The sequence below is a fragment of the Dysidea avara genome, chromosome 7 (assembly GCF_963678975.1).
Source record: "Dysidea avara chromosome 7, odDysAvar1.4, whole genome shotgun sequence".
Lineage (NCBI taxonomy): Eukaryota > Metazoa > Porifera > Demospongiae > Dictyoceratida > Dysideidae > Dysidea > Dysidea avara.
This window is the reverse complement of record NC_089278.1, coordinates 3,357,763-3,379,330: the sequence shown is the minus strand read 5'-3', so window position 1 is coordinate 3,379,330 and position 21,568 is coordinate 3,357,763. Positions and strand designations below refer to the sequence as shown.

The window sequence follows — 21,568 nt, the reverse complement described above, 5'->3', positions numbered from 1 at the left end:
ACACCAGTCTTTTGAGGTGGAATTCCCTTCCTGCTAGCATATGTCAGAATATACAGCAATGGATTTTGTAACAGACCTTTAACAAGAAACTGTTAATTAATCTGTTAATTGTTTGCCCCCATGCCCACTGTCCCACTTGCTGCTTGACTTCAGCTTAATGTTTTAGTCTATTAGTGTTATGTTGTTACTTGTAATTTTATACCTATTGCACAACATGAAATTAATCTGTTTGTTTTGTGTTTGTTTTTGTTGTGTTTTTTTTTTATTTTCTATATATATATATATAATGAATTGTCTTAGCTTTGCAGGGGCGGATCCAGAGTTTGGAAAGAGGGGGGGCACCTTGCTGAAAATCAGTCAAAGACCAAAAAAACTTGCTGAAAACCAGATGAAGACCAAAAAAAATAAATAAATAAAGGTCACAACAATAATAGCTAGTTATCCTTTACCAACTATATCACGTCTGTTATGTAAAATAAAATCCTATTTATAGCTTCATAGGTAAGCTACACTGCCTCATGAACATTGTGACTGCTTTATTAGAGTAATTGACTGCTCTATTAGAGTATCTCGATCTTGTATGCAATTTCTTGAGGGGGGGGCATTTGCCCCAAATGCCCCATCCTGGATCCGCCATTGCTTTGTATGCTGTAGTTACTGTTTAGATCAGTGTTGTAATGTTCTGTGTACACTCCAATATGAAGAATGCCTTTGGCCAAGTACTTGCGGGCATTTAAACAAATCAATCAATTGATCAATCAATCAATCAATCCATCAATCAATCAATCAATCAATCCATCAATCAATCAATCAATCAATCAATCAATCAATCAATCAATCAGGGTCTGGTCGTCTGTCCCATACCATTTTTGTTCTGAAAATCAACAACTTTTGTTGCACAGTAACCGGCTTCTAAGCAGTCATAGAAGCCTTCCACAAGTGTTAATACTGCACAGTCGAAAAGTGTCAAGAAAGTGCACAATACGTTCAATGCACAGATCTGTACCTCGTGTCTGAGTTCATGCCACAAAAGGCTTCCAAGTATCTCTTTGAAGTCGGTTACCATTAATTAAACATGTGACAAAAGTTGTTGATTTTTCATAACAAAAATGGTATAATGGTATGGGGCCAAGGCGATTTTTTTTTCCGTTTTGGGAAAAAAATGAAATTACTCTAATAAGACTTAATTACAACTACATAACTAGCTACTAGCTCAGTACTATACATAAAGAGGGGAGTTGCACTGTGGCAAACTAATGCTCTTAAGGTATTGGGCTCTTCAAGACAGTGACGATGATGACAACCCTCTACCCTTTGTTATATATAGTATTCCAGAAAGTTGGTTCTTTTCAGCTTGGGAGTGACACCACTTCTAGGGGTGGTGTGGTCAGCAGTAACTATTAACATTTTCAAAGCAAATGGAGTCCACACTCCAAACTAAGGGAACAAAATCAAATCCAGCCTTCTCCACATGCAGCTGCCAAATGCTTCTCATCCTTGACCACCTCTCCAGCTGCAGCAGATACCCTAGCACATGATCAGAGGAGGAAATAAAAGCAGGCTGAATAGTGCTGCGTACGGAGACATCAAAATAAGCAGAACAACCATGTTGAAAGTCAGGACAGAAAATATCACCAGGCTGTAGGCCATCATCATATAAACCCTCTATTCCTTAAGATCACCAGGATGGTTTTGACAGAGAAAGGGCATTATAAATGATACTAACAATTAAGAGTGTCATATAAAACCCTCTGTTCCTTAAGATCACCAGGATGGTCTTGACAGAGAAAGGGCATTATAAATGATACTAACAATTAAGAGTGTCATGATGATGAATTCTCATAGGACAACAAGAACAGCTTGGCCATCAAAGTTGTCTGTAGAAGAGAGGCAAGTGCACAATGGAGAAAAGGAACAAGGTTACTCCAAGCCACAGACAACAACAAATTCTCAACCAGGGATGGCTAAGTTGGTATGGGCCTTTTGACCAGACCCTGGGGGCTTATAATCTCTAATCGATAAGCACCACCCCCGAGGAAATACCTACTAGCTATGTGGCTATACATATACGCATGGCCCAGATTGAAATGCACTACAGCTAATCCATTGCAAAAGAATGGCAAAATTTGATATGCTATATAAGTTGCATGCAACAGATTTTTCTATTGTACCTGTATAGGTAACAGCAAGCCAACTCTTAAAGTCTGTAGCTATCATTGAGGCTCATCCTATTGAGATCCTCAGTTTTTATTAACAGTGTGAACTATGTCAACATGCACACATTCATACATTTGGCTCACTGATAAACATCTCAGCATTGTTTATAAGCATTGTTATGGTTGCAATAACTTGAGCAGCTGTTGTCAGGTGGCCTTTTCATGCATACAATAGCATGCATTCAGCTCGGACCACAAGTGTATGTGCATGTATAATTGTATACACCATTCACAGATTGCTATTTGAGATTTATATCCCAGATTCCCAGTCTATGAGGTGAAGTGAAGTTAAGTTAATATAATACAGGCACATAAGCTGCACTGCATGCACAGCTTGTGTAGCTACCTTAAGCATCTGAGTACCAGAATGAATATAGCTAGCTACAGCATACTTATTCATCCACCAGAAACATTTTAGAGCTGTGTAATACTAAAACAGTTATTGCCATACCTTGTGACTTATATACTATGGTAAAATAATAGTTTACTTATCATGATAACAGTTAATACATACATCAACCAGATGGTGTACTGAGAGCTAGCTATATAGCTGTTCCAACGGTAGTGCCAAAAAAATCCCTATATTTTATTATAGAAAGCATCACATGCAGTGAGAGGTGAAACTTATTTCATGCATAGCAATATTTATGGTCTTTTATATGTGAGGCCTCCAAACAGGTGAACAGTGTAGTAAGCAAGATTGCACTATATGGATATAGCTATGTATAGTTTCTTTTTAGTTGCAATGCAGATACTAGTATTTAACTGTCTGTGGAGTAGACCAAGAGTTTTCAGGGCTTTGGCAATGTTGTACTCGTGATCTGCAAACTAGCATGGTTACTCTATATAGCTAGTAAATTTAGTAATAAGTAATTGTAATGTAGTTAATTAATGTATAGCTGTACATTTCTGACTGTGGGTACAGGTTGCTCACAGACCTTTGATGCAGACTCTCCTGCATCAAAAAGCATTACAAAATGAATAAATAATGACAATTCCAGATGAAAAGAAGGCTCCAAGATCTTTGTGGGAAGTGGAAGATGGTAATGTGGAGTTATTGATGTGATAAGATGTACATTAAATTGTAGGAAAACACACTTGGAAAAACTGAGTAGTAGATTGTCTCTAATACTCCAAGAAAAAACAGAATGTCCTCTTGTAGATGAATTATGTCTACAATGTCCTTAATTCTTTTGTAGTACTTGGTGTTATCAACGAATAACTTCATGCTTGAGCAAACTTGATGCCCCAGAATGCTATCTTGTACCCCAGAGATGACTGGTAGAAAACCTGAGCGCTAAACGTTAACAAGTACATATATACTGGGACCTGTACTTGAGGTAGCTAGCAATCGTTAAACCATTGTCAGCAACACCAATAGAGTAAACACTTCATTGTGGTGAAAACAGTCAATAAATTGTGTCCACTTCAGAGACAAGATCGTGGAAGTATGTTAATTTAATAACTGTTGAAGTGTAGATTTTGATTCTTGAAAGTCAAATTGGTGTTGTGAGGTGTTGCTGGAAATGTGCTTAAACAGTTGTTTGTAAATCAGTCATTCCAGAACTTTAGAAGTGATGCACAATAGGAATATTGGACAATACTGAGTTGTGTACTAAAGTTTAAATTGTCACCAGACTTGATGACAAAAGGTATAAATGTAGTGGGTTTTCATTATCACCTTCACAGTATAGCTCTCTTAAACTTTTTTTTTGACTCATCTGCTGATGGTGCATGCTAGACTGACCTCTACTAATACGGATTGCGTCCAGAGATTTAGGGGAGAGAAGAGAAAGTGCACATGAACCGAACCCACTCCAGTGTGAACTATTTCATGTATATATATAGTTTTAAGTACGTCAGACTTCAAGAGTTGGTTAACCAAGAGTCTAGAGTTCAGCAATCTATACTATAGTAAGACTGACTGTACATAAACCTAGCAGCAGTTTTTCTCCGAGCATTTCAATTTTTTGAATATCTTGGGAGTATGAGGAGCCCACATCGGCACATGTAATATATAGAGACATGAAATAAGCAATACATCATTGTTGTATGCATACAATTTAAACTTCTGTGACCTGTTCTATAGAGAGGCTGTTGCTTAATGTCTACTTAACTGTTCTTACACAACTTGACCTCATACTGTATATCTATGGTACCAAAGTCATAATCCCTTCCCCACCACACAACACCCAGAAAAGCCATTCAGTACCAGTGTAACATTATCACTGCTATCATGCAATCTTGGGGTGACATGAAATGATGATGAAACTATAGTAACGCATCCTCTGAACATATACCAGCTGGTGACATTTGAATAAGAAGCAGTGCATGATCACTGAGAGAATAAATTTTACCCACATAGTATACCTTCATAACAATTAAGATCACATTTCACAAAACAAAAACAAAAAAAAATTGTCATATCAACTTGTCAGGATACCAGCAATGAGAATTTCTGTATATACATGTGTATACCACACCTCTTTAAAAATGCCACCCCTGAATTGGGCACCTCCTCTATAATAAAGGACATCTGTCTAAGCTCCAAATCAAATCAATAGTATATCAGAAGTTTGTACACCTATTGACTAAGAACGTGTCTTTATGATGAGGGAAGAAATATTCCAACTTCCACTCTAAGTGGAACCAGCTGATGAGACCTGCCACTATAAATATACACAAAGAATATTTGTGCTGGTAAGGCTTCAATTACTATGCAACCAAAAATGCTTTTAATAATTATATTGAAGCACAGGACAAACAGCATATAATATGCTGATCTCCAGACTATGATCATCTGCTTTTCCCATAATATCTCCACAGTGGTTGCAGTAATTGTGTGTTCTATTAGACTAGTAATTGGTTGATATAAATAAAATTGTAGAAATACTGTACTTAAGACACCAGCATAATGTTATGTCCTACAAGATGTGTTGTCAACCTACTGGAGACATGCAGCAGCAACACTGGATCCTGATGAGACGTAGTGCTCTAACATAAGTACTGCTGTTGGTAGGTTTTGTCATAGTATAGACTCCAGAATGGAGTGAGAAGTATTGTACGGTGTTAGCCTGTACATATAGAGGTGTTAATAACTGAAAATTGTTACATTAGCCTGAAATTTTGTACTCAAAGCACCTTAATTACATTAATGGTGTGCTGCTGTGATCTTTTTGGTGGCCATGGTGCTGATTACAAGTGTTGCTAGCGCTGCAACAACTTATCCTACAAGTGGTGGAATCATAACCCCCTGACACACAGTGCTACGGAACTAAAAGTGGTGTTACAAACCATCATATTGGAAAAGATGCAATCATATATAGCCCCGACACATGCATGGTGCTATACAGAACTAAAGGGCTGTTCCAATGCATCATATTGTGAGTGTTATAGAATAGGTGCAATCATAGCTTCTGACACATGGTGCTACAAAGCTAAAGAGGGTGTTGCAACACAGTCTTATAGAACAGACATCACCAGCCATAACCCTATTTTGGAGTGCAGTTGTAACACCCCGGTTTTACAAGTATATATATACATACACTTATATTTTAACAGTGTATAGCCATTACACTACAAATGTACATGCATGAATATGATATAAAAAGCACCATAAATATATTAATAAATAGTTGCTACACTACTGTCTTGTTTTCATCTTTCTTAGTAGACTGATCAGCCAAATGACAGTTGTTCTCATCGGAGATACAAGGTACACGAACTTCACACAAATACAGATGTCCCATATCACCAGCAAAACTCAGATTGAATACCATTATGGCTATTGTTCCAACCCTATCAAAATGTATCTTAAGTAACACATCTGCACAGAAATTTATTTATCCTAATAAGCTGTCAAGAACAGTGTTGAGGCAAATACTTTTTAAAAATAACTCATTACTACTTGCAACTAAAACTATTTAGTTACAGTTACATATTACCCATAAAATAAAGTAACTATAATAATATTACATATTATATTACTTTGTGGTCACAACCTTAAGCTGTCATGTGTGCAACTACCACCTTATCACATGACATGATTGCATTGCTAGAATCTTGGTTATAATTGTATTCAAGAGAAAGAAACTATAGTCAATAAGCTTCGTAGATTAATTCAAGGTGGGCTTCAAGTTGCTTTGTTGTGGCTAGGTGTTACTCAGTGGACTAATAACGAGATTAGTAACTTTGTTACTTGTAGTAATAAAATTACTTAATATTAGATTGGTTATAGTAACTTCATTGCTTAGGTATCATGTTACATTTGTAAGTAAAGTAACTTGATTTATATTACCAGTTTTTATAGCATAATTCGTTATATTTACTTAGCTACCACAAAAAGTAATATTATATATTACATAACTCAAAACAGACTGACATAAGTAACAACACTGGTAAAGAATACTGTATTCATAATACCTAGACCATATAGGCTTGAATGTGGTAGAGTTACCTAAATAATTTCTGTTGACTGGTTATTCATTTCAATCCAAAGTACAACAGACTTAGACTACATGAACTGGATGCTATTGACTGCTCTATTAGCATATTTATTTCTCTCAATTATCATGCTAACTATTTTCCATCTAATGTACTGTGTTGTTAACTCATTTATCCACAGAATACAAGAATGAGCTGTATCCTGCATGCGTGCAATAACAGTATAGGTCATACTTACCATTCACAGATCGCGATCTGAATTGCATATTTATCCCAGTCTGTGCCTGCAATGTAAAAGTTAAGGAACATCCATGAATCCTATCATGTCACTGACATGAGATAGGTATACTGACTCAAGTCACTCAACTATTATGAGATAAACAATAGTTACACTCTACGGTATATGTAACAGCCATGTTGAAAGTGTCCTATATACAGAAAAAGAATTTATATAGTCTAAATGCAGCATTTATGGCTGATGTGATGCACCGATTAATCAGTAAATAATCAGAAATTGGTTTATCAGCCAAATTTCAGCAATATCGGTATTGGTAGCATATTAAATTGGCTGATTAATTTTACTGACCCTGATGATACTGTTTTCATGAAAACTGAGTCAAAAAACAATTTTACAAAATACATGCGGAATTTTAGTAAACAAACATTGGATCAGTTATGTAAATTTTAATCTCAGCTGATCAGTTAATCAGCAAAATCTCTTATTGCATCACTAGTACATGCTATAACAACAGCTGCTGAAAATTCATTTATTGCCAAACATGCAGCTGCAAAATGATCATAATTTTCTGCTGCTATGTTGTGATTAGCGTACATAAAAAACATTGTATTACAGGAGCTTTACAGCTGGAACCATATCAGGGATTGCACACAAGCTTTGTGGCTGGGGAGATTATAAGCTAGCTTTTAAGAACACAAATGACAAGCCTGGTTTGGTGATAGAGCAAGACAATATCTAAAGAATGTTTTATCAAAGCACCAATAAGAAATTGTAGTGTTCATGTATTGGTGTTGTATATGAAAAGGTAGAGAACTTTTATCTACACAACAGTGAGATAACAGCGAGAAGAGGTTCAATTTTAAAGTCTTTGAACATTCTATTAGGGTATTTGCCTGTTCTGTAATCTCACTGATTGTTAGAAGAGGTTACTGCTCTTTGCCTCTTTTTTATTCACTATAGGAGCATAGTAGGAGCTTCCTTATAGCACTCCAACACCATCATCTGGGATATTAGGGGTACAACACAAAACTAATTATGGTATAAAGGATACTCATGAAGACAAATGCTGTGAAAATTGCTACTCCAAGTACAGCACACACTCTCTTGATAATAAGAGAAATGGTGCTGATGTTTGGCTCTGCACCAGAGTAGAAGGAGAACACCACCATGTAGATGATGTAGGATAGGTACATCATCACTGCTGCAGCTGTATAGAGGTAAGATAAGTGGTTAACTGATATAGCTATTTCATCCTTACTGGAGTGTACACCGTTATCCTCTTTCTCGTTGACCACTCCCACTATTGACATTCCTACAACTCCCACCATACCCAGCAGTAGACCAAGTTTTGAATGAGAATATGACTTGTCCGCGTTGTATATTAAAATGGAGTCCATGGCAAGGAATACTGAACCGATCACTATTCCCAGTCTAAAGATGTACTTCTCTGGAGGGAGCACAGCGCAGTCGCTGATCATTGGAAGCCAGGCGGGAACATGGCCCAGTGATACTGCTATCCCGTAGCACACAAATATTGTACTCAACACAATGGTGGCACCTTGTACTATCCAGTAACGGAGAGATTCTTTCGCCAAAATCCACATTGCAAATGACACGTGATTCAGCCACGCCCACACATAAATAACAAAGAAGCATTTTTGTTACTAGTGTCTGCTCTCAGCTCTTCATCACCTAGGAAAACACCACAGGCGCTGAAGGAGTTTGCCCCCTTCGCAAAGCAGTTAAACACTCTAATAGAACAATCAATCCGCTTTTGTATACCATCTCAATATTTAATTTTTACATTTTTGAAAATATTGTCATTTCATCTCCTTCATCACTAGCATCTGGGTCAAATGTTCTAACTTTGGCGAATCCTCGGTGTCCACCATTATTGAAAAGTTGAGAAGCTTTCTTTCTCAAGTCCATCCTCCTCCGGCGTGACCACTGACCATTGTTGCAGTACATCATAGTCAAACAAATGACCACCAGACCAACCAGTAGTACCAACAGTGTCAACACTACCGCCACAACTTTGAGAACACTGTTATCAGAAGAAGTGGCAACATTAGCATGGAATGACGACGATGGAGTAATAGCAGTGCTAGGAGTTGTCTTACTACTAGTAGGTGACAGTATTGGTCTAGATTTAGACAGATACTTTGTGTAAACACTTGACAGTGGTAAAGAGCTTGAAGAAGTAACAATAGAGACTGACTGGGGAGATGTAGTAACTACTGTGCTATAAGATGTCTTACTACTAGTAGATGATTGTATTGTCTTAGATGTGAGAACACTTGACAATGTCTGGGGCCTAGAAGAACTCTTACTAGCAACAATAATTGAGAGTGAGTGAGAAGATTGAGTTTTACTAATAGTAGATGTAGAACTTGACAGTGGTGGAGAAATAGAAGAACTCGCACTCTTACTGGTAACAGTGAAGATTGACTGGCTAACTCTAACAGTAATCTCACCACTGCTATGAGATGAGGCCATGTGTTCTGTACTTAATAAATGAGACATTGTTGAAGTGATACTAGTAAGGGACACAGATGAGGCTACAGGAATGGGGACAGTAAATGAAGAATGAGTTAGTGAGTGACTACTACTATTACTACTACTAATAGAGTATGGTGGTGTGTTAGACAGTGGGGACACACTGGGAATAATAGACAACCTGGTTGTGTTATCATTCTTGGGTTCTGCAAGTGAATAAAAATACAAAAGTAACTTTTTGAAATAATGTTAATTAACCTCTTGTGAATTTCCATATTCTGTTGGGTCCTATTTCTACTACATACACTGCACTGAAATCAGTATCCATGGCAACATCATGAGGATTAAGGAATTTCTATATAGTACACACAAAAGATAGCTAAACAGAACTATATAATAAAGTTGGTAGTGTTACTTACAGCATTTAGTGGTCCCCATTTATCCAACACAATTCCAGATTGGTCATAGGTGACTCCAACCTCAGATCCAGTGCTAACAGCAAACAGGCGGACTCCAGCTAATTATAATCACACTAGCTATATATGGTTGTAGTGTTACACAGAAAGCATTACCTGAACTATCGACATCTATGGAGTACACTTTTCCACCAAGCTCTGGCAGTACCATTGACCACAGCAAGCGTAGATCTTGTAATCGATATGCTATGATACGGCCATTCTCTCGATCAGCTACCAAAAGTTGATCAAGCTTCTCAACAATGACAAGTTTATGGACGACGTTGAGTACTAGACAGAAAGCACACTACACCTTAACTACAAGTAATACCATAATCAGTACCAATATTGTTTACTGCAGCACTCTGCTCCTTTACATACTGGCCAGTTGGAGAGAACACCACAACACGAGAATTACAGTAACCATCGGCAACAAACACAACTCCGGTAACTGCATCCACAGCAACTGAAGCAGGCTTACAAAAATGGTTGTGGTCATTGCCAGGAGTGAACTTGACACCAAGCTCAAGTAGTTGCTCATGTTGTGGAGAGAATTTGAACACCTAGAGCAAAGGAGACACCACAATGTAGATGGTACAAACAACATGGTGGTTATATAACCTGGTGCATGGCGACATCAGTTATCCAGTAGTTTCCTGCTGTGTCAATAGTCAAGCCATGTGGCATGTAGAACCTACAGACAATAAATATGGCAATCTTCACAAATAGATGGAACAGGCCAAGTTCCACCATTTTTCGACATGCTTAAAACAATTTGCTGACAGTACACTGGACACACAGAATACTTGCATATGGTTGCTCCTTTCACTACCTTCCTCTATGGTGCATACACAACGTACTTGTTCTCTCCCCACTTTGTGACCAGGTGACCAGTGCTGTTTAGCTGTAGTACAGTTGGCTGCTGTATAGGACCATCAGCTATTCCAGTGTAGTGATCAGTTGGGTCAAAAGATCTGTTGGCAAAAGGCAACCATCATCAAACGGTTAGGTAAACTCTACAAGTATACATGTGTGTAGCCATTTCCCCCAACTAACTTGTAATCCCAGACGACCACTCCTCTGTGCAGTATGTAGACATGTCCATTATGTGCTTGTACGGCAGTGACCTGTCCCAATGACAAACCAAGTACAGACATGGCACCATTTCCGCTGACACCATTGAGAGCCCACTGGTCATCAACTCGTAGGTTGGCTTCTTTTTTCTGCCAGTCCACAGGTGGTACAATTTCGGGGCATTCATAATCCTCCTCGTCCTCCTCCTCAGGAAACACAAGGGACTGTTCAGCTGGTTGTGAGCAGCTGCCATAGGTAACAGCTGAAGGAGTGTTGGCAGTTGAGTACATGATGTAAAAATTGCACATCTCATCAGAAGTATCTGCCCTAGAGTTCAATTGTTGTTCACCATTTTAGTATAATTACCTAACTACTACAAAAAATTAGTTATGGTGCTAACAGATATTGTATACTAATTCTATAGCAAATAGCTGGGAGAACTCAATTACTGTAGGAGTACAATGTCAGTTTCTTACCCAATGTGGACTGTCTGGGTAACACCAATACTGCTGTATACACAACGAGCAGCCTATATGACTACCATATAAGGCAGTTAACAATGGACGTAGTATTTACTTACCAGATAATCTCCCTCTGTAACAGTGACGTTACTTACAATGGGGTAGAATGCCTAATGTAGTATATAAGATGGTAGAAAGATATAGTTATACACATTCTTATAGATGACCATAATGCATAATACAAAGAAATTATGTTCCACCTACCTGTGGGTCCTGTGGACTCTTGCTACCAAGCTCCACCCATTCTTTCCCGCTATTCTTCACTACATATCCAGTGATCTTTATACCTGAGCCACACCCACTAAACCAGTGAAGACACAGATATCACTCACCTAAGGAATGTGCATGGACACGAAATGCAATAGGGACAATGGGATTCCCATGATGATGACAAGCAAGATCAAAATTGACCACTAGAAATAAGAACTGTAACAATGTGATACACAACATGTAGTATACAAACCATCAGTTGTAGGTGGAATAGGCTTGTACCCATATGCTGCTAATACGTACACACCAGCCACTGACTGCTTCTCCCCATCAGTTAGCTGTACGATGAGACCTGGTGATGGCTGAGCTGGAGAGAACTTAATGACTACACTTTCTCTGTAGTAACTGTAACTCACTGGAAGGTGGCTGACTGCTGTAGTGAAGCTGTAGCACAAACCAGCTGATGTCAGTGCTTGCTCCCACCTTGAACCCAACACCTGAAAAAATACAATTTGACTACAGATCCTTATATAAAATGATTAGGAAATTCTTAATGCAACTCGTCTTGGTTGTGGATCCAGTACCCAACAAGTTACAAACAATCACAAGAAGACACTGTCACACTATAATTAGCTGAATAGAGGATATACACACTATTATTCGAAAGAAAAATGATCAATTAAAGTGGTGCATTTTCCAAGAAAGTTGACGGTGAACAACTATTGAAAATTTGTGAGAATCCCACACAATAGTGTGGGTAGCAAATGCGGTTCAGACTACAACTCAACACTAATGCTAAGGGCAGGCTTTCACTTGCCAGTTGTACTACCTCCTAGGAAGAAGAAATCACTGCTCTGTAAGAAATGCTGATAACTGGTCTACTGTCCAAATGAATTGATTCGCACTTCCTGCCAAATGCAACAATACATTTGTTCATCGTCATGATGTGTTAAAAAATCACGTGCGTATTAGAATGTTTTCAGTAGGGCTGAAATGATCATGGTTTTTTAGTATTCAAGTACTATCTAGAGTTAACAATCGAGTACTCACGAATACTAGCTATTTGTAGTCATACCCATTTGACATGTTTTGTACTAACCTTAAACAGTTTACAGCTTTTCAAGTAACAACAATGATACACACACTGTATTAAAGCACTGATGTTAGTCCTGACAAAAAAAAAAATGCTAATCAAAAACAGCCCTCATTGTGTCACTAGCTGATGACAAATACATCATGTGAGCTGGGTCATGTGATCCTAACGAATACTCGAGTACCAATTTTACTATCTGAGTGCCAAATCCTTAACGAGTACTCTCCGAGTATTAGTATTTGTTTCAGCCCTAGTGCATATCCTCTATTAGAAAGGATTGATTTACCCCACACACACACACACACACACACACACACACACACAGAGACACACACACACACACACACACACACACACACACACACACACACACACACACACACACACACACACACACACACACACACACACACACACACACAAAGCAGAACTTGCAGCACAATCTGTCAAATGAAATGAAATCGACAGCATGACCTATCAAAGACTACCCTAGCAACAATAAATTAAAACTATTAGTTTTCCTAAGGGAATGACGTCACCATTGCAAACTCATGTATGTTATCCATGATACAACTGACCCATTGCTATAAGTAATAGCTGTACCTTCAGGGAGTTGGATGCCACTGGCATTGCGTCCCCATCCAAACAAAATGTGTGCAGCGAAACTGCCACTACATAACTTGGACATAGCCTTGCAATCCCTAGTGAGAGATATAACATCAAGAGTATATGATAGTAACCAAGAGTAAATCCATTATTTACTCTTGTAGCGACCAAGAGTATCAAATGGCGTATTACCTCATGATTAATGATTGTGTAGAGTAAAACGGATATTTCAGTACTTGTTCATTTGCGTTGCTGTTGATGGTCGCTGTATTTAGTTTAACAAGTGAAAACATGATAGCGTTAATAGCAAAACGGCTAATGTTAGAGTTCTGACTGGGCACTGTAAGCGGATCCCTCAAAGCGTGTTTGTTTCACTGTCCTTATACTGTTTACTACTTGGCTGAATAACACAAAAAACTAGTGAACAAAGATGTGTTGCCGCATACACATTTCAAATTACCATAACAACCAATTACCATTTAATAATCAAGAGGCAATATGCTGTTCGACACTCTTGGTTACTATTATTATATGCTCTTGCTAACATGAGCTATACAAACAATTTGGTTACCCCACCCTTGTACCTTGTACAACATAATTATGGCTTCCTGTAACATTGTATTATGGTTTCCTGTGACACATTAACTACCCCGCCATGTGCACTACCCCGCCATGTGTATACTTTGCACAGTAAAACTTTACTTTGCGGTCACTTCTGCAATAAGATCACCTCATTATAGTGACCATGTCAAGTAGGTCAACATAGCTAAGGTGTACTTCATGACTAGACCAGCTCATTATAGTGACCATGTCAACTAGGTCCCACACATTGTTAAGGTGCACTGGTGCAATTCATGATGTTTTTTAATAAAAAAAAGATAACATTACAATCTTTGGATAAGACAAAAGACCTACTTCAGGATAGACTAAATAGACAAGAAGAATGTGGCTAGCCATAGGCACAATGGATTAACGATAAAACTTCTGGTCACAGCAACATGTGGTTGATTCTTTTTCGTTTCCAAATAAATAATCAATAAGCGTGTTTGACCATAGTATATTTTCAAGGAAATTTAGACAGCTTCTGGTCACAGCAATATTATAATTATTTTTCCATTTCTGAATAACGAACACACTGCAGTAATATACTTTGAACCGATTTTCTAAGAATTTAATTGACAAAATGGTATACCTCCAGGGAAAATTAGATAGTATACCATTATTGTTCCTGGGCAGACAGCACAGCTGATATGCCCATATACTCTGAACAATGCCAGTCGTATGTACATGTCTCTCACAGATACACAATACATACCATGTCTGATTAGTGGCGAAGGGAACATGACATCCAAACAACAGCATATGATGCACTGAAGTGGTATTGACTCTTGGCTCAAATCTCACTACATTACAATGATACCACCAGAATGATGTTATGTTACCTGTGTATATACTGACTCACCGAGATATTTAGCCTCTGCTGGAACCTGTGCAGCTACACAACGATAATCATTAGCCTATGGGATGAACACGTAATATCACGACACGACGTCACATATAAATACCTTGGTATTGCTGGACCACGGTATTGTTAAGGACAATGGCTTCGTGTTGGTCGAACCTGTCGCCCATACAGCAAATAAAAGGCTGAGTAACGCCAGTAGTTTCATGACAGCCTATAACGCTTGATAATGATCTCTTCGAAGAACTCTTTGTACCCAACAATAATGATTCATCTACTCGTCATCGTACCTGACTTAAACGCACACAATTTTTTTTCACATGAAAAATAATTTTGCCAGAGAAAGACATAATTATTCTAAATAATGCTTAGTTACAAGACTTAACTGTGAGCAAATTACTGATTGCTTTATTTATTCTTCCCTGTTCAAGCTGTTGGAATGGATTCTCTCAACAGAGCTCTCGGCTCATTACTAGGATTAGCTGTTGGTGATGCTGTGGGCACTACTGTGGAAGGAATGCCACCAGGATCATTCCAGCCAATCACTGACATGGTGGGTGGCGGAAAGTTCTCGCTGTCTGCAGGACAGGTAAGATGCTAACTAGCCACTCCCCCTCCATGACTTACTGCATGATTTTATCCAGTGGACGGATGATACTAGTATGGCTTTGTGTCTGACAGAGAGTCTGATTCACTGCAAAGGATTTAATCCTGTTGATCAAGCTCAGAGGTATTGGCAGTGGTATCAGGTGAGCAATCAACTTTGTCATAGTTACACACAACGCAACTGCTAAGGGCTCCTTCATAGGCTGTATGTTGTGTAACCCAGTCCCCCCTCACTCCAGCCTTGCTTTGTGTTCAGTTAATAATATCAGGTTGAGAAGGCATCACAGATGCCTGTAGGACCTGATCATTACATATCTATCATACATTTTTATTTTGTCAACTGTTAATGATGCTACAACATGGTCCGGTAGTGCATTCCAATCGTAAATTATTCTTCTTGAGAAAAATTTGGGCACAAATTTTTATGTGTTGCATGCTTGTACAATTTAAATGAATTACCTCTCAAATGAGAAGTGGTATGTTCTACTTATGGTGAATGAACGAGGCCATAACTTGGACAAAAAAAATGGCCTTGATAATAAGGTGACTTTATTAATGAGGTCGTGAAGTATATCTGTATATCCTTTGTAATCCACTAGTTAGAGATGGGACGATATATCGTTGTATCGCAATACGTGAGAGGTCAATACATGAATCGATATAAACTTCAATATATCGATACATCATGTATCACAATATATTATTATACACAGTTGTGTTTAGCATGACTTTGGATAGTCTCGTGTGGCCAGACTGCTTTTTTTCCTGTTAAGAGTGGTAGTGGTAGTTGGTACACTCAAAAAGGAAGAAAAATGTGGTCTGGCCATGCAAGACTAAACATTTGATATGTAGATGAAAGTTTACAACCAAATTATCAAATTAATATTACCTCAAGGCAGCATTGTGTGTCTGTATTTTGACATGCATGTAATATCGCAATATATCGCTGTATCATGATATTTTTGCGGCAATATATCGATACTTTTAAATCCTGTATCGTCCCATCTCTACTACTAGTATCATCATCATCGTCGTGTTTCCAGTTGAAGTGTATGTTGTGTTAGAGTGTTTGACTGCTCTATTGGAGTATCTCAGTCTCCTAATCTGCAGGGCTTGGCCTAGCCTTATATCAATGTTTATTGTGAACATTGTGATGGTATTATATTGAATAATTGTGATGTTGTCACATCACATGCAAATGTGTACTGGTAAATTCAAAATGGTGGCACATACTGTTGCGGAAGAACTCAATGTGGAAAACAAGCCTACACTTCTGAGACAGTTCATTGTGTGAATAAGTCTTACTAGTTTAAAAACATACCTGTTAGAAACTGCTAAATTTCTAAGGTACTATTATCCATTATATTGTTTGTATTACACTGTAACTGCCTATGAACAGTTGTACACAATTTCACTGTATATTATATAATTCATACAAAGTTGTGCTATTGATGCATGTAAAGTTATAACATTGTGATAGTTATTGTATAATCATGATATATTTTGCATCATATAATTGTGAATTGTGAAAGTAGCAAAATTTCATAATCGCTCAACGATATCTAGACTAGTACAATATTGCTAATATTCTAGGTAAAGAAAAAGCAACTGCATCCTCAAGATTTAGTATTTTGTACCATGGTAATATCAATATTGTGATATATATATTAAAAAAATCAAAATTTGCATGATCCATGTATTGTTTCAGTCCTAGCTACCTACTAAAGGTGAACAAGGTAGTCTTATTAAAGAAATGGCCACTAAGTGAAGCATTACTGCACCACAAAGTAGATTGTGTAGGTTTGTGAAGTGACCAGGCTGCAAAACTTATTGGCGTGGACTATAGGTGGCCAACAGACTAACTTAAGCATCAACTTATCTTCAGGACACTGCATCCCTAACTATAATGCCTTATTGTCCTATTTTAAAAGTTCTAAATTTGAAACTACTGGAAATGTATATACCTCAATTTGTATTGTATGGGTTAGTTTTATTTGGTCAAGCTGGTATGTAATCACTATACAGGAAGGACACTTGTCCAGCAATGGAGAATGTTTTGATATTGGAATGTGTACACGTAAAGCACTGCACCAGTTTGAATCATCCAATCAAACTGAGCCTTATTGTGGTGGCACATCAGAACGAGCTTCAGGAAATGGCTCCTTAATGCGTCTCTGTCCTGTACCCATCTTCTACCACAAACATCCTACAGTTGCTATACAACTGAGCAAGGAATCATCTCGAGTTACCCATGGTTCCCCAGCTGCACTAGAGGCTTGCCAGTGAGCTTTTTGTGTAATGCTAAGTGTGACATTAATTCTTCCTGTAGATATTTTGCTGGCTTGTTGGTTGGATGCTTTCAAGGTGCTACCAAACAACAGTTGTTATCTCCATTGTATTCACCAGTAGCTGACTATTGGGAGAAACATCCTCTAGTGAGTACAGACCATGACTAGTTATGTGCTTGAGCTGTTTATTGTAGGTCACTGAAGTAGCTCCAGTTGCTAAGGGATCATTCATTAAGAAGCAGCCTCCAGATATCAAGGGAAATGGCTATGTTGTGAACAGTTTAGAAGCTGCTCTGTGGGCGTTCCATAATTCATCTACATTCAAAGATGGCTGCTTACTAGTGGGTAAGAATTTTGCAACTGTCCATCGACAGTTAGATATTGTTTTTGCAGTGAATCTTGGGAAGGATGCTGATACTACAGCAGCTATTTATGGTCAGATTGCTGGTGCTTACTATGGGGCTAGCGGTATCCCTGAGGAATGGGCTAAAAAATGCTCCCTGAATTCTTTAATAACACTGTTCGCTGAGGAACTTACTCGACTATCTGCAGAAGTTGTGTGCCCACCAGTAGACGAACACTCATTTCCCTCACCACATCAAGTTGGTAAGTTATTCAGCTAGTCAGCTACTCAGTGTACTCCACTTATGAAATTAGATCTTCCTGAGCCATACAAGCTGGTCAAAAGTGGTTATGATTTACTAGAAAATGGTAACAAGGAGATAGTAAGAAAACTCAACCCTTGTCCAAAGCAATATAAGAAGTAAGACCTTAGAATGTATTATGAAATTGTGGCCAATTTATGGTTTAGTATGGAGGATTTTGAGCAAGATGTAAGCACATTGGTACAACAGTTCAAAGCATTGCCAGATAGTGCCCAGCATTCTGGAATACTGGCAGACTTCCAGAATCGATGGGAACAGTCAAGAGAAAAACTGTCGACAAAATTGCACAGAAGGGTTGTGTGATGAAATTGTAATTGTGTTTCTAATTCACACCATATATATTCAATATTGTCAACCTACTTGTTGCAGCAGCAGCAGCAGCAGCAGCAGCAGCAGCAGCAGCAGCAGCAGCAGCAGCAGCAGCAGCAGCAGCAGCAGCAGCAGCAGCAGCAGCAGCAGCAGCAGCAGCAGCAGCAGCAGCAGCAGCAGCAGCAGCAGCAGCAGCAGCAGCAGCAGCAGCAGCAGCAGCAGCAGCAGCAGCAGCAGCAGCAGCAGCAGCAGCAGCAGCAGCAGCAGCAGCAGCAGCAGCAGCAGCAGCAGCAGCAGCAGCAGCAGCAGCAGCAGCAGCAGCAGCAGCAGCAGCAGCAGCAGCAGCAGCAGCAGCAGCAGCAGCAGCAGCAGCAGCAGCAGCAGCAGCAGCAGCAGCAGCAGCAGCAGCAGCAGCAGCAGCAGCAGCAGCAGCAGCAGCAGCAGCAGCAGCAGCAGCAGCAGCAGCAGCAGCAGCAGCAGCAGCAGCAGCAGCAGCAGCAGCAGCAGCAGCAGCAGCAGCAGCAGCAGCAGCAGCAGCAGCAGCAGCAGCAGCAGCAGCAGCAGCAGCAGCAGCAGCAGCAGCAGCAGCAGCAGCAGCAGCAGCAGCAGCAGCAGCAGCAGCAGCAGCAGCAGCAGCAGCAGCAGCAGCAGCAGCAGCAGCAGCAGCAGCAGCAGCAGCAGCAGCAGCAGATACGACTACTGCTAACTAGATAAACCAGACCACGCAAGTCAAGATATTTAAGTACTGGCTGAACGCCCACGCGCTCTGTTAAGCTTCGCGTGCGATGGCGTGGACGGGGGTGTGGTCCTTATTCGATGGTTCTTCAAAAGTCTGTGATAAGGTAGTAACCTACTACGATTTGATAATGAAGCTGCCTTCAGGGCATAGAAAGATGATAAACTCTGAGCAATGCTACAGGATATACGTTCACTCCCCTTTTGTTGAGCACCACTGTATAGTATTAGTAGATGACAAAGAAGTTTGTGGCTACCTGACACTGGAGCTGACAGTGATGGTAACTGGTAGTACGGATGACCAGCGGCAGGTGGCCCCTAAGGCACAATTGTTATGCGCTGCATGCTTGTACAATTGAGAAGTAGTGGATCTAGTAAGCTGCAAAGATTGATGCATGTTGCCATGTAACAACTGATATGTGGTAATCATGTCTTCTCTGAATCTTCTGTGTGCCAGGGTTCTCTTTGTTAGTTGCTACATTTTTGAAACAGCAAATAATCACCTCTTAGTAGTGTCTCACTGTTAACTTTTGCCATTTAGCCTTCGCAGATGGTTGTGAAGTCTCTAAAAACAGAAAACGATAATTATTTTTAGAGGCGCTTAGTACTCACGAAGGTACTGGATGACTACTTCACAGCTAGTCTGACTTTGGTTTCAAGCGAATTTGTAGTAAAATGTGAATATTTTATGAGTTTTATAAACTAATCTTGGCCTGATATAAAGTTTAATATTTCAATCAGAAACATGGCTGGCTCCTCCACAAGGTGAGGGGGGGGGGGGGGGGGGGGGGGGCATTTGCCCCAAATGCCCCATCCTGGATCCGCCATTGATTTTATATAGTGATTTAGCAACACAGCAGTAATGAAATGGCTGATCAACTAGAATATATTGATGATTTCCTGAGTGTTCTATTATTGTACCTAGTTTGTTGATCGATACCATACATGGTATGAAATTTCTTGTTGGTTTTCACTGAGCAAAGGGCTGGTCATGATCATGTTTTTTAAACTAGATCCTCTGTAGCCCATGTGTTTCTGAAATTTTATAAAGTGCACAGTAGCTATCGTTACAGACAAACATATGCTATTTTATAAAAATGACTATTGAAATATATATCTAATACCCCTACACTTTGAGTTGGAACAAATTTGTACTTTAAATAACCAATCATTTGCCAACTTTACTGGCAAAGAATTTGCACTGTTTTTAACTGCAGAGTAAGTCTTAGTGTCATCAGCAAACATGCATTCTATACTTGCTCAGGTATGTCATTAATGTAAAGTAGAAATAGCACAGAGCCCATGCATAACTGAGCCCTGAAGAACCTTACTAGACACTATAAAGGTTTGAGAAGCTGAACCATTTAAAACTACTTGCTGTGAACATTCACTGAGGCTTTAATCCATAGCTAAATACAATATATACATGCAACTAATTTTTAAAGTTTTTAAAGTGAGGCACAGTGTCAAATCCTTCTGAAGATTAATATTATGTGCACCATTATTGAGCACTGAGGTTCAATCATGTAAGGCTGATAAATTTGTCAAACACGACTCGAATGATCTTTCCTTAGTGAAGCCATGTTGGTGTTGAGCAATTAATCTGTGTTGTGTAAGAAACTCTGTTATACAAAAGATTCAAGAATCTTACAAATTTGTGATGTGAGACTAACAGGATGATAACTATTAGTCATACTGAGACCCATTTTTAAAAATATCGGTGTAAGAAGTGGCTACTTCTTTCCAATCTGAAGGGAGCTTTCCACATGATTTATACAACATTGATAATGGTTTACACAAATCATAACAACCCACCTTTAAAATCCATTCTGTCGAGCCCATGCACATGCATATTGAGTATACTACATCCAGGCTTGGAGTCCATACTATATGCTATAAGGATAATTGATATGTTTGAGAAAGTTCAGCGTCGTATATATCACAAAATTAATACCCCAATTAGCTATATAATCTAAACACTACCAAGAATGTATCCGGAATCTACTTTGTCACCAATCAATTTTACAAGAGGACATGATTTCAAACTTTCTAAACCCAGACTCAAGCTACGTAAGATCAAAGTTTTTCACCAATTGTATAATTAATCAGTGGAATTCTTTACCCTGTCATGTGGTTAATGACTTTAAGAAC

At 38.9% G+C, this 21,568-nt stretch overlaps 3 protein-coding genes across 6 annotated transcripts in view; 1 reads left to right on the top strand and 2 right to left on the bottom strand.

The window, feature by feature from the left end:
- LOC136260997 (DNA damage-regulated autophagy modulator protein 1-like) overlaps positions 1–8,623 on the bottom strand; it is a 10,832-nt gene extending 2,209 nt beyond the window's left edge. Inside the window, exons 1-4 of one of the 2 annotated variants that reach the window (XM_066054957.1) lie at positions 8,156–8,623; positions 7,949–8,104; positions 6,898–6,943; positions 5,749–6,014 (exon numbers count right to left, since the gene is read on the bottom strand). In XM_066054957.1, the coding sequence (XP_065911029.1) occupies positions 5,855–6,014; positions 6,898–6,943; positions 7,949–8,104; positions 8,156–8,501 (708 nt within the window). In that variant the 5' untranslated portion in view covers positions 8,502–8,623 and the 3' untranslated portion in view covers positions 5,749–5,854. Of the gene's footprint in view, positions 1–5,748; positions 6,015–6,897; positions 6,944–7,948; positions 8,105–8,155 lie in introns of those variants that run through there. The other variant, XM_066054956.1, reaches the window with a different exon arrangement.
- A 24-nt stretch (positions 8,624–8,647) lies between these two features.
- On the bottom strand, positions 8,648–15,176 carry LOC136260970 (peptidyl-glycine alpha-amidating monooxygenase A-like). 3 transcript variants are annotated; one of them, XM_066054904.1, is made up of 19 exons: positions 14,918–15,176; positions 14,815–14,869; positions 14,668–14,755; positions 13,350–13,447; positions 12,070–12,150; positions 11,907–12,020; positions 11,776–11,856; positions 11,648–11,730; positions 11,503–11,553; positions 11,399–11,451; positions 10,905–11,249; positions 10,709–10,822; positions 10,470–10,542; positions 10,192–10,411; positions 9,966–10,139; positions 9,813–9,910; positions 9,652–9,748; positions 9,575–9,599; positions 8,648–8,941 (listed from the first exon to the last, which is right to left on the bottom strand). In XM_066054904.1, the coding sequence occupies exons 1-19, from the start codon at positions 15,020–15,022 to the stop codon at positions 8,698–8,700; spliced, it is 2,199 nt and encodes a 732-aa protein (XP_065910976.1). In that variant the 5' UTR covers positions 15,023–15,176; the 3' UTR covers positions 8,648–8,697. The 3 variants fall into 3 exon arrangements, with proteins under 3 accessions (XP_065910976.1, XP_065910975.1, XP_065910974.1); XM_066054903.1 differs by having other exon boundaries at positions 8,648–9,040; positions 14,918–15,175; XM_066054902.1 differs by having other exon boundaries at positions 8,648–9,599; positions 14,918–15,174.
- Positions 15,132–18,719, top strand: LOC136260987 (ADP-ribosylarginine hydrolase Tri1-like). The gene is made up of 8 exons (XM_066054942.1): positions 15,132–15,403; positions 15,459–15,563; positions 17,446–17,702; positions 17,750–17,855; positions 17,903–18,053; positions 18,102–18,314; positions 18,366–18,471; positions 18,520–18,719. Exons 1-8 carry the CDS (start codon positions 15,254–15,256, stop codon positions 18,674–18,676), a joined length of 1,245 nt encoding a protein of 414 aa, XP_065911014.1. The 5' UTR covers positions 15,132–15,253; the 3' UTR covers positions 18,677–18,719.
- Positions 18,720–21,568: the final 2,849 nt, after the last annotated feature.

Coding starts and splice junctions, on each gene's coding strand:
- LOC136260970 (XM_066054902.1), bottom strand. CDS start 15,022: ATGAAACTACTGGCGTTACTCAGCCTTTTATTTGCTGTATGGGCGACA. Junction 11,731..11,775: donor TGTCCATGCACATTCCTTAG/GTGAGTGATATC, acceptor GGTGTGGCTCAG/GTATAAAGATCACTGGATAT. Junction 10,543..10,708: donor ACAAAGTGGGGAGAGAACAA/GTACGTTGTGTA, acceptor TATTGTCTGTAG/GTTCTACATGCCACATGGCT.
- LOC136260987 (XM_066054942.1), top strand. CDS start 15,254: ATGGATTCTCTCAACAGAGCTCTCGGCTCATTACTAGGATTAGCTGTT. Junction 15,404..15,458: donor TCTCGCTGTCTGCAGGACAG/GTAAGATGCTAA, acceptor GATTTTATCCAG/TGGACGGATGATACTAGTAT. Junction 17,703..17,749: donor GCTGCACTAGAGGCTTGCCA/GTGAGCTTTTTG, acceptor TTCTTCCTGTAG/ATATTTTGCTGGCTTGTTGG.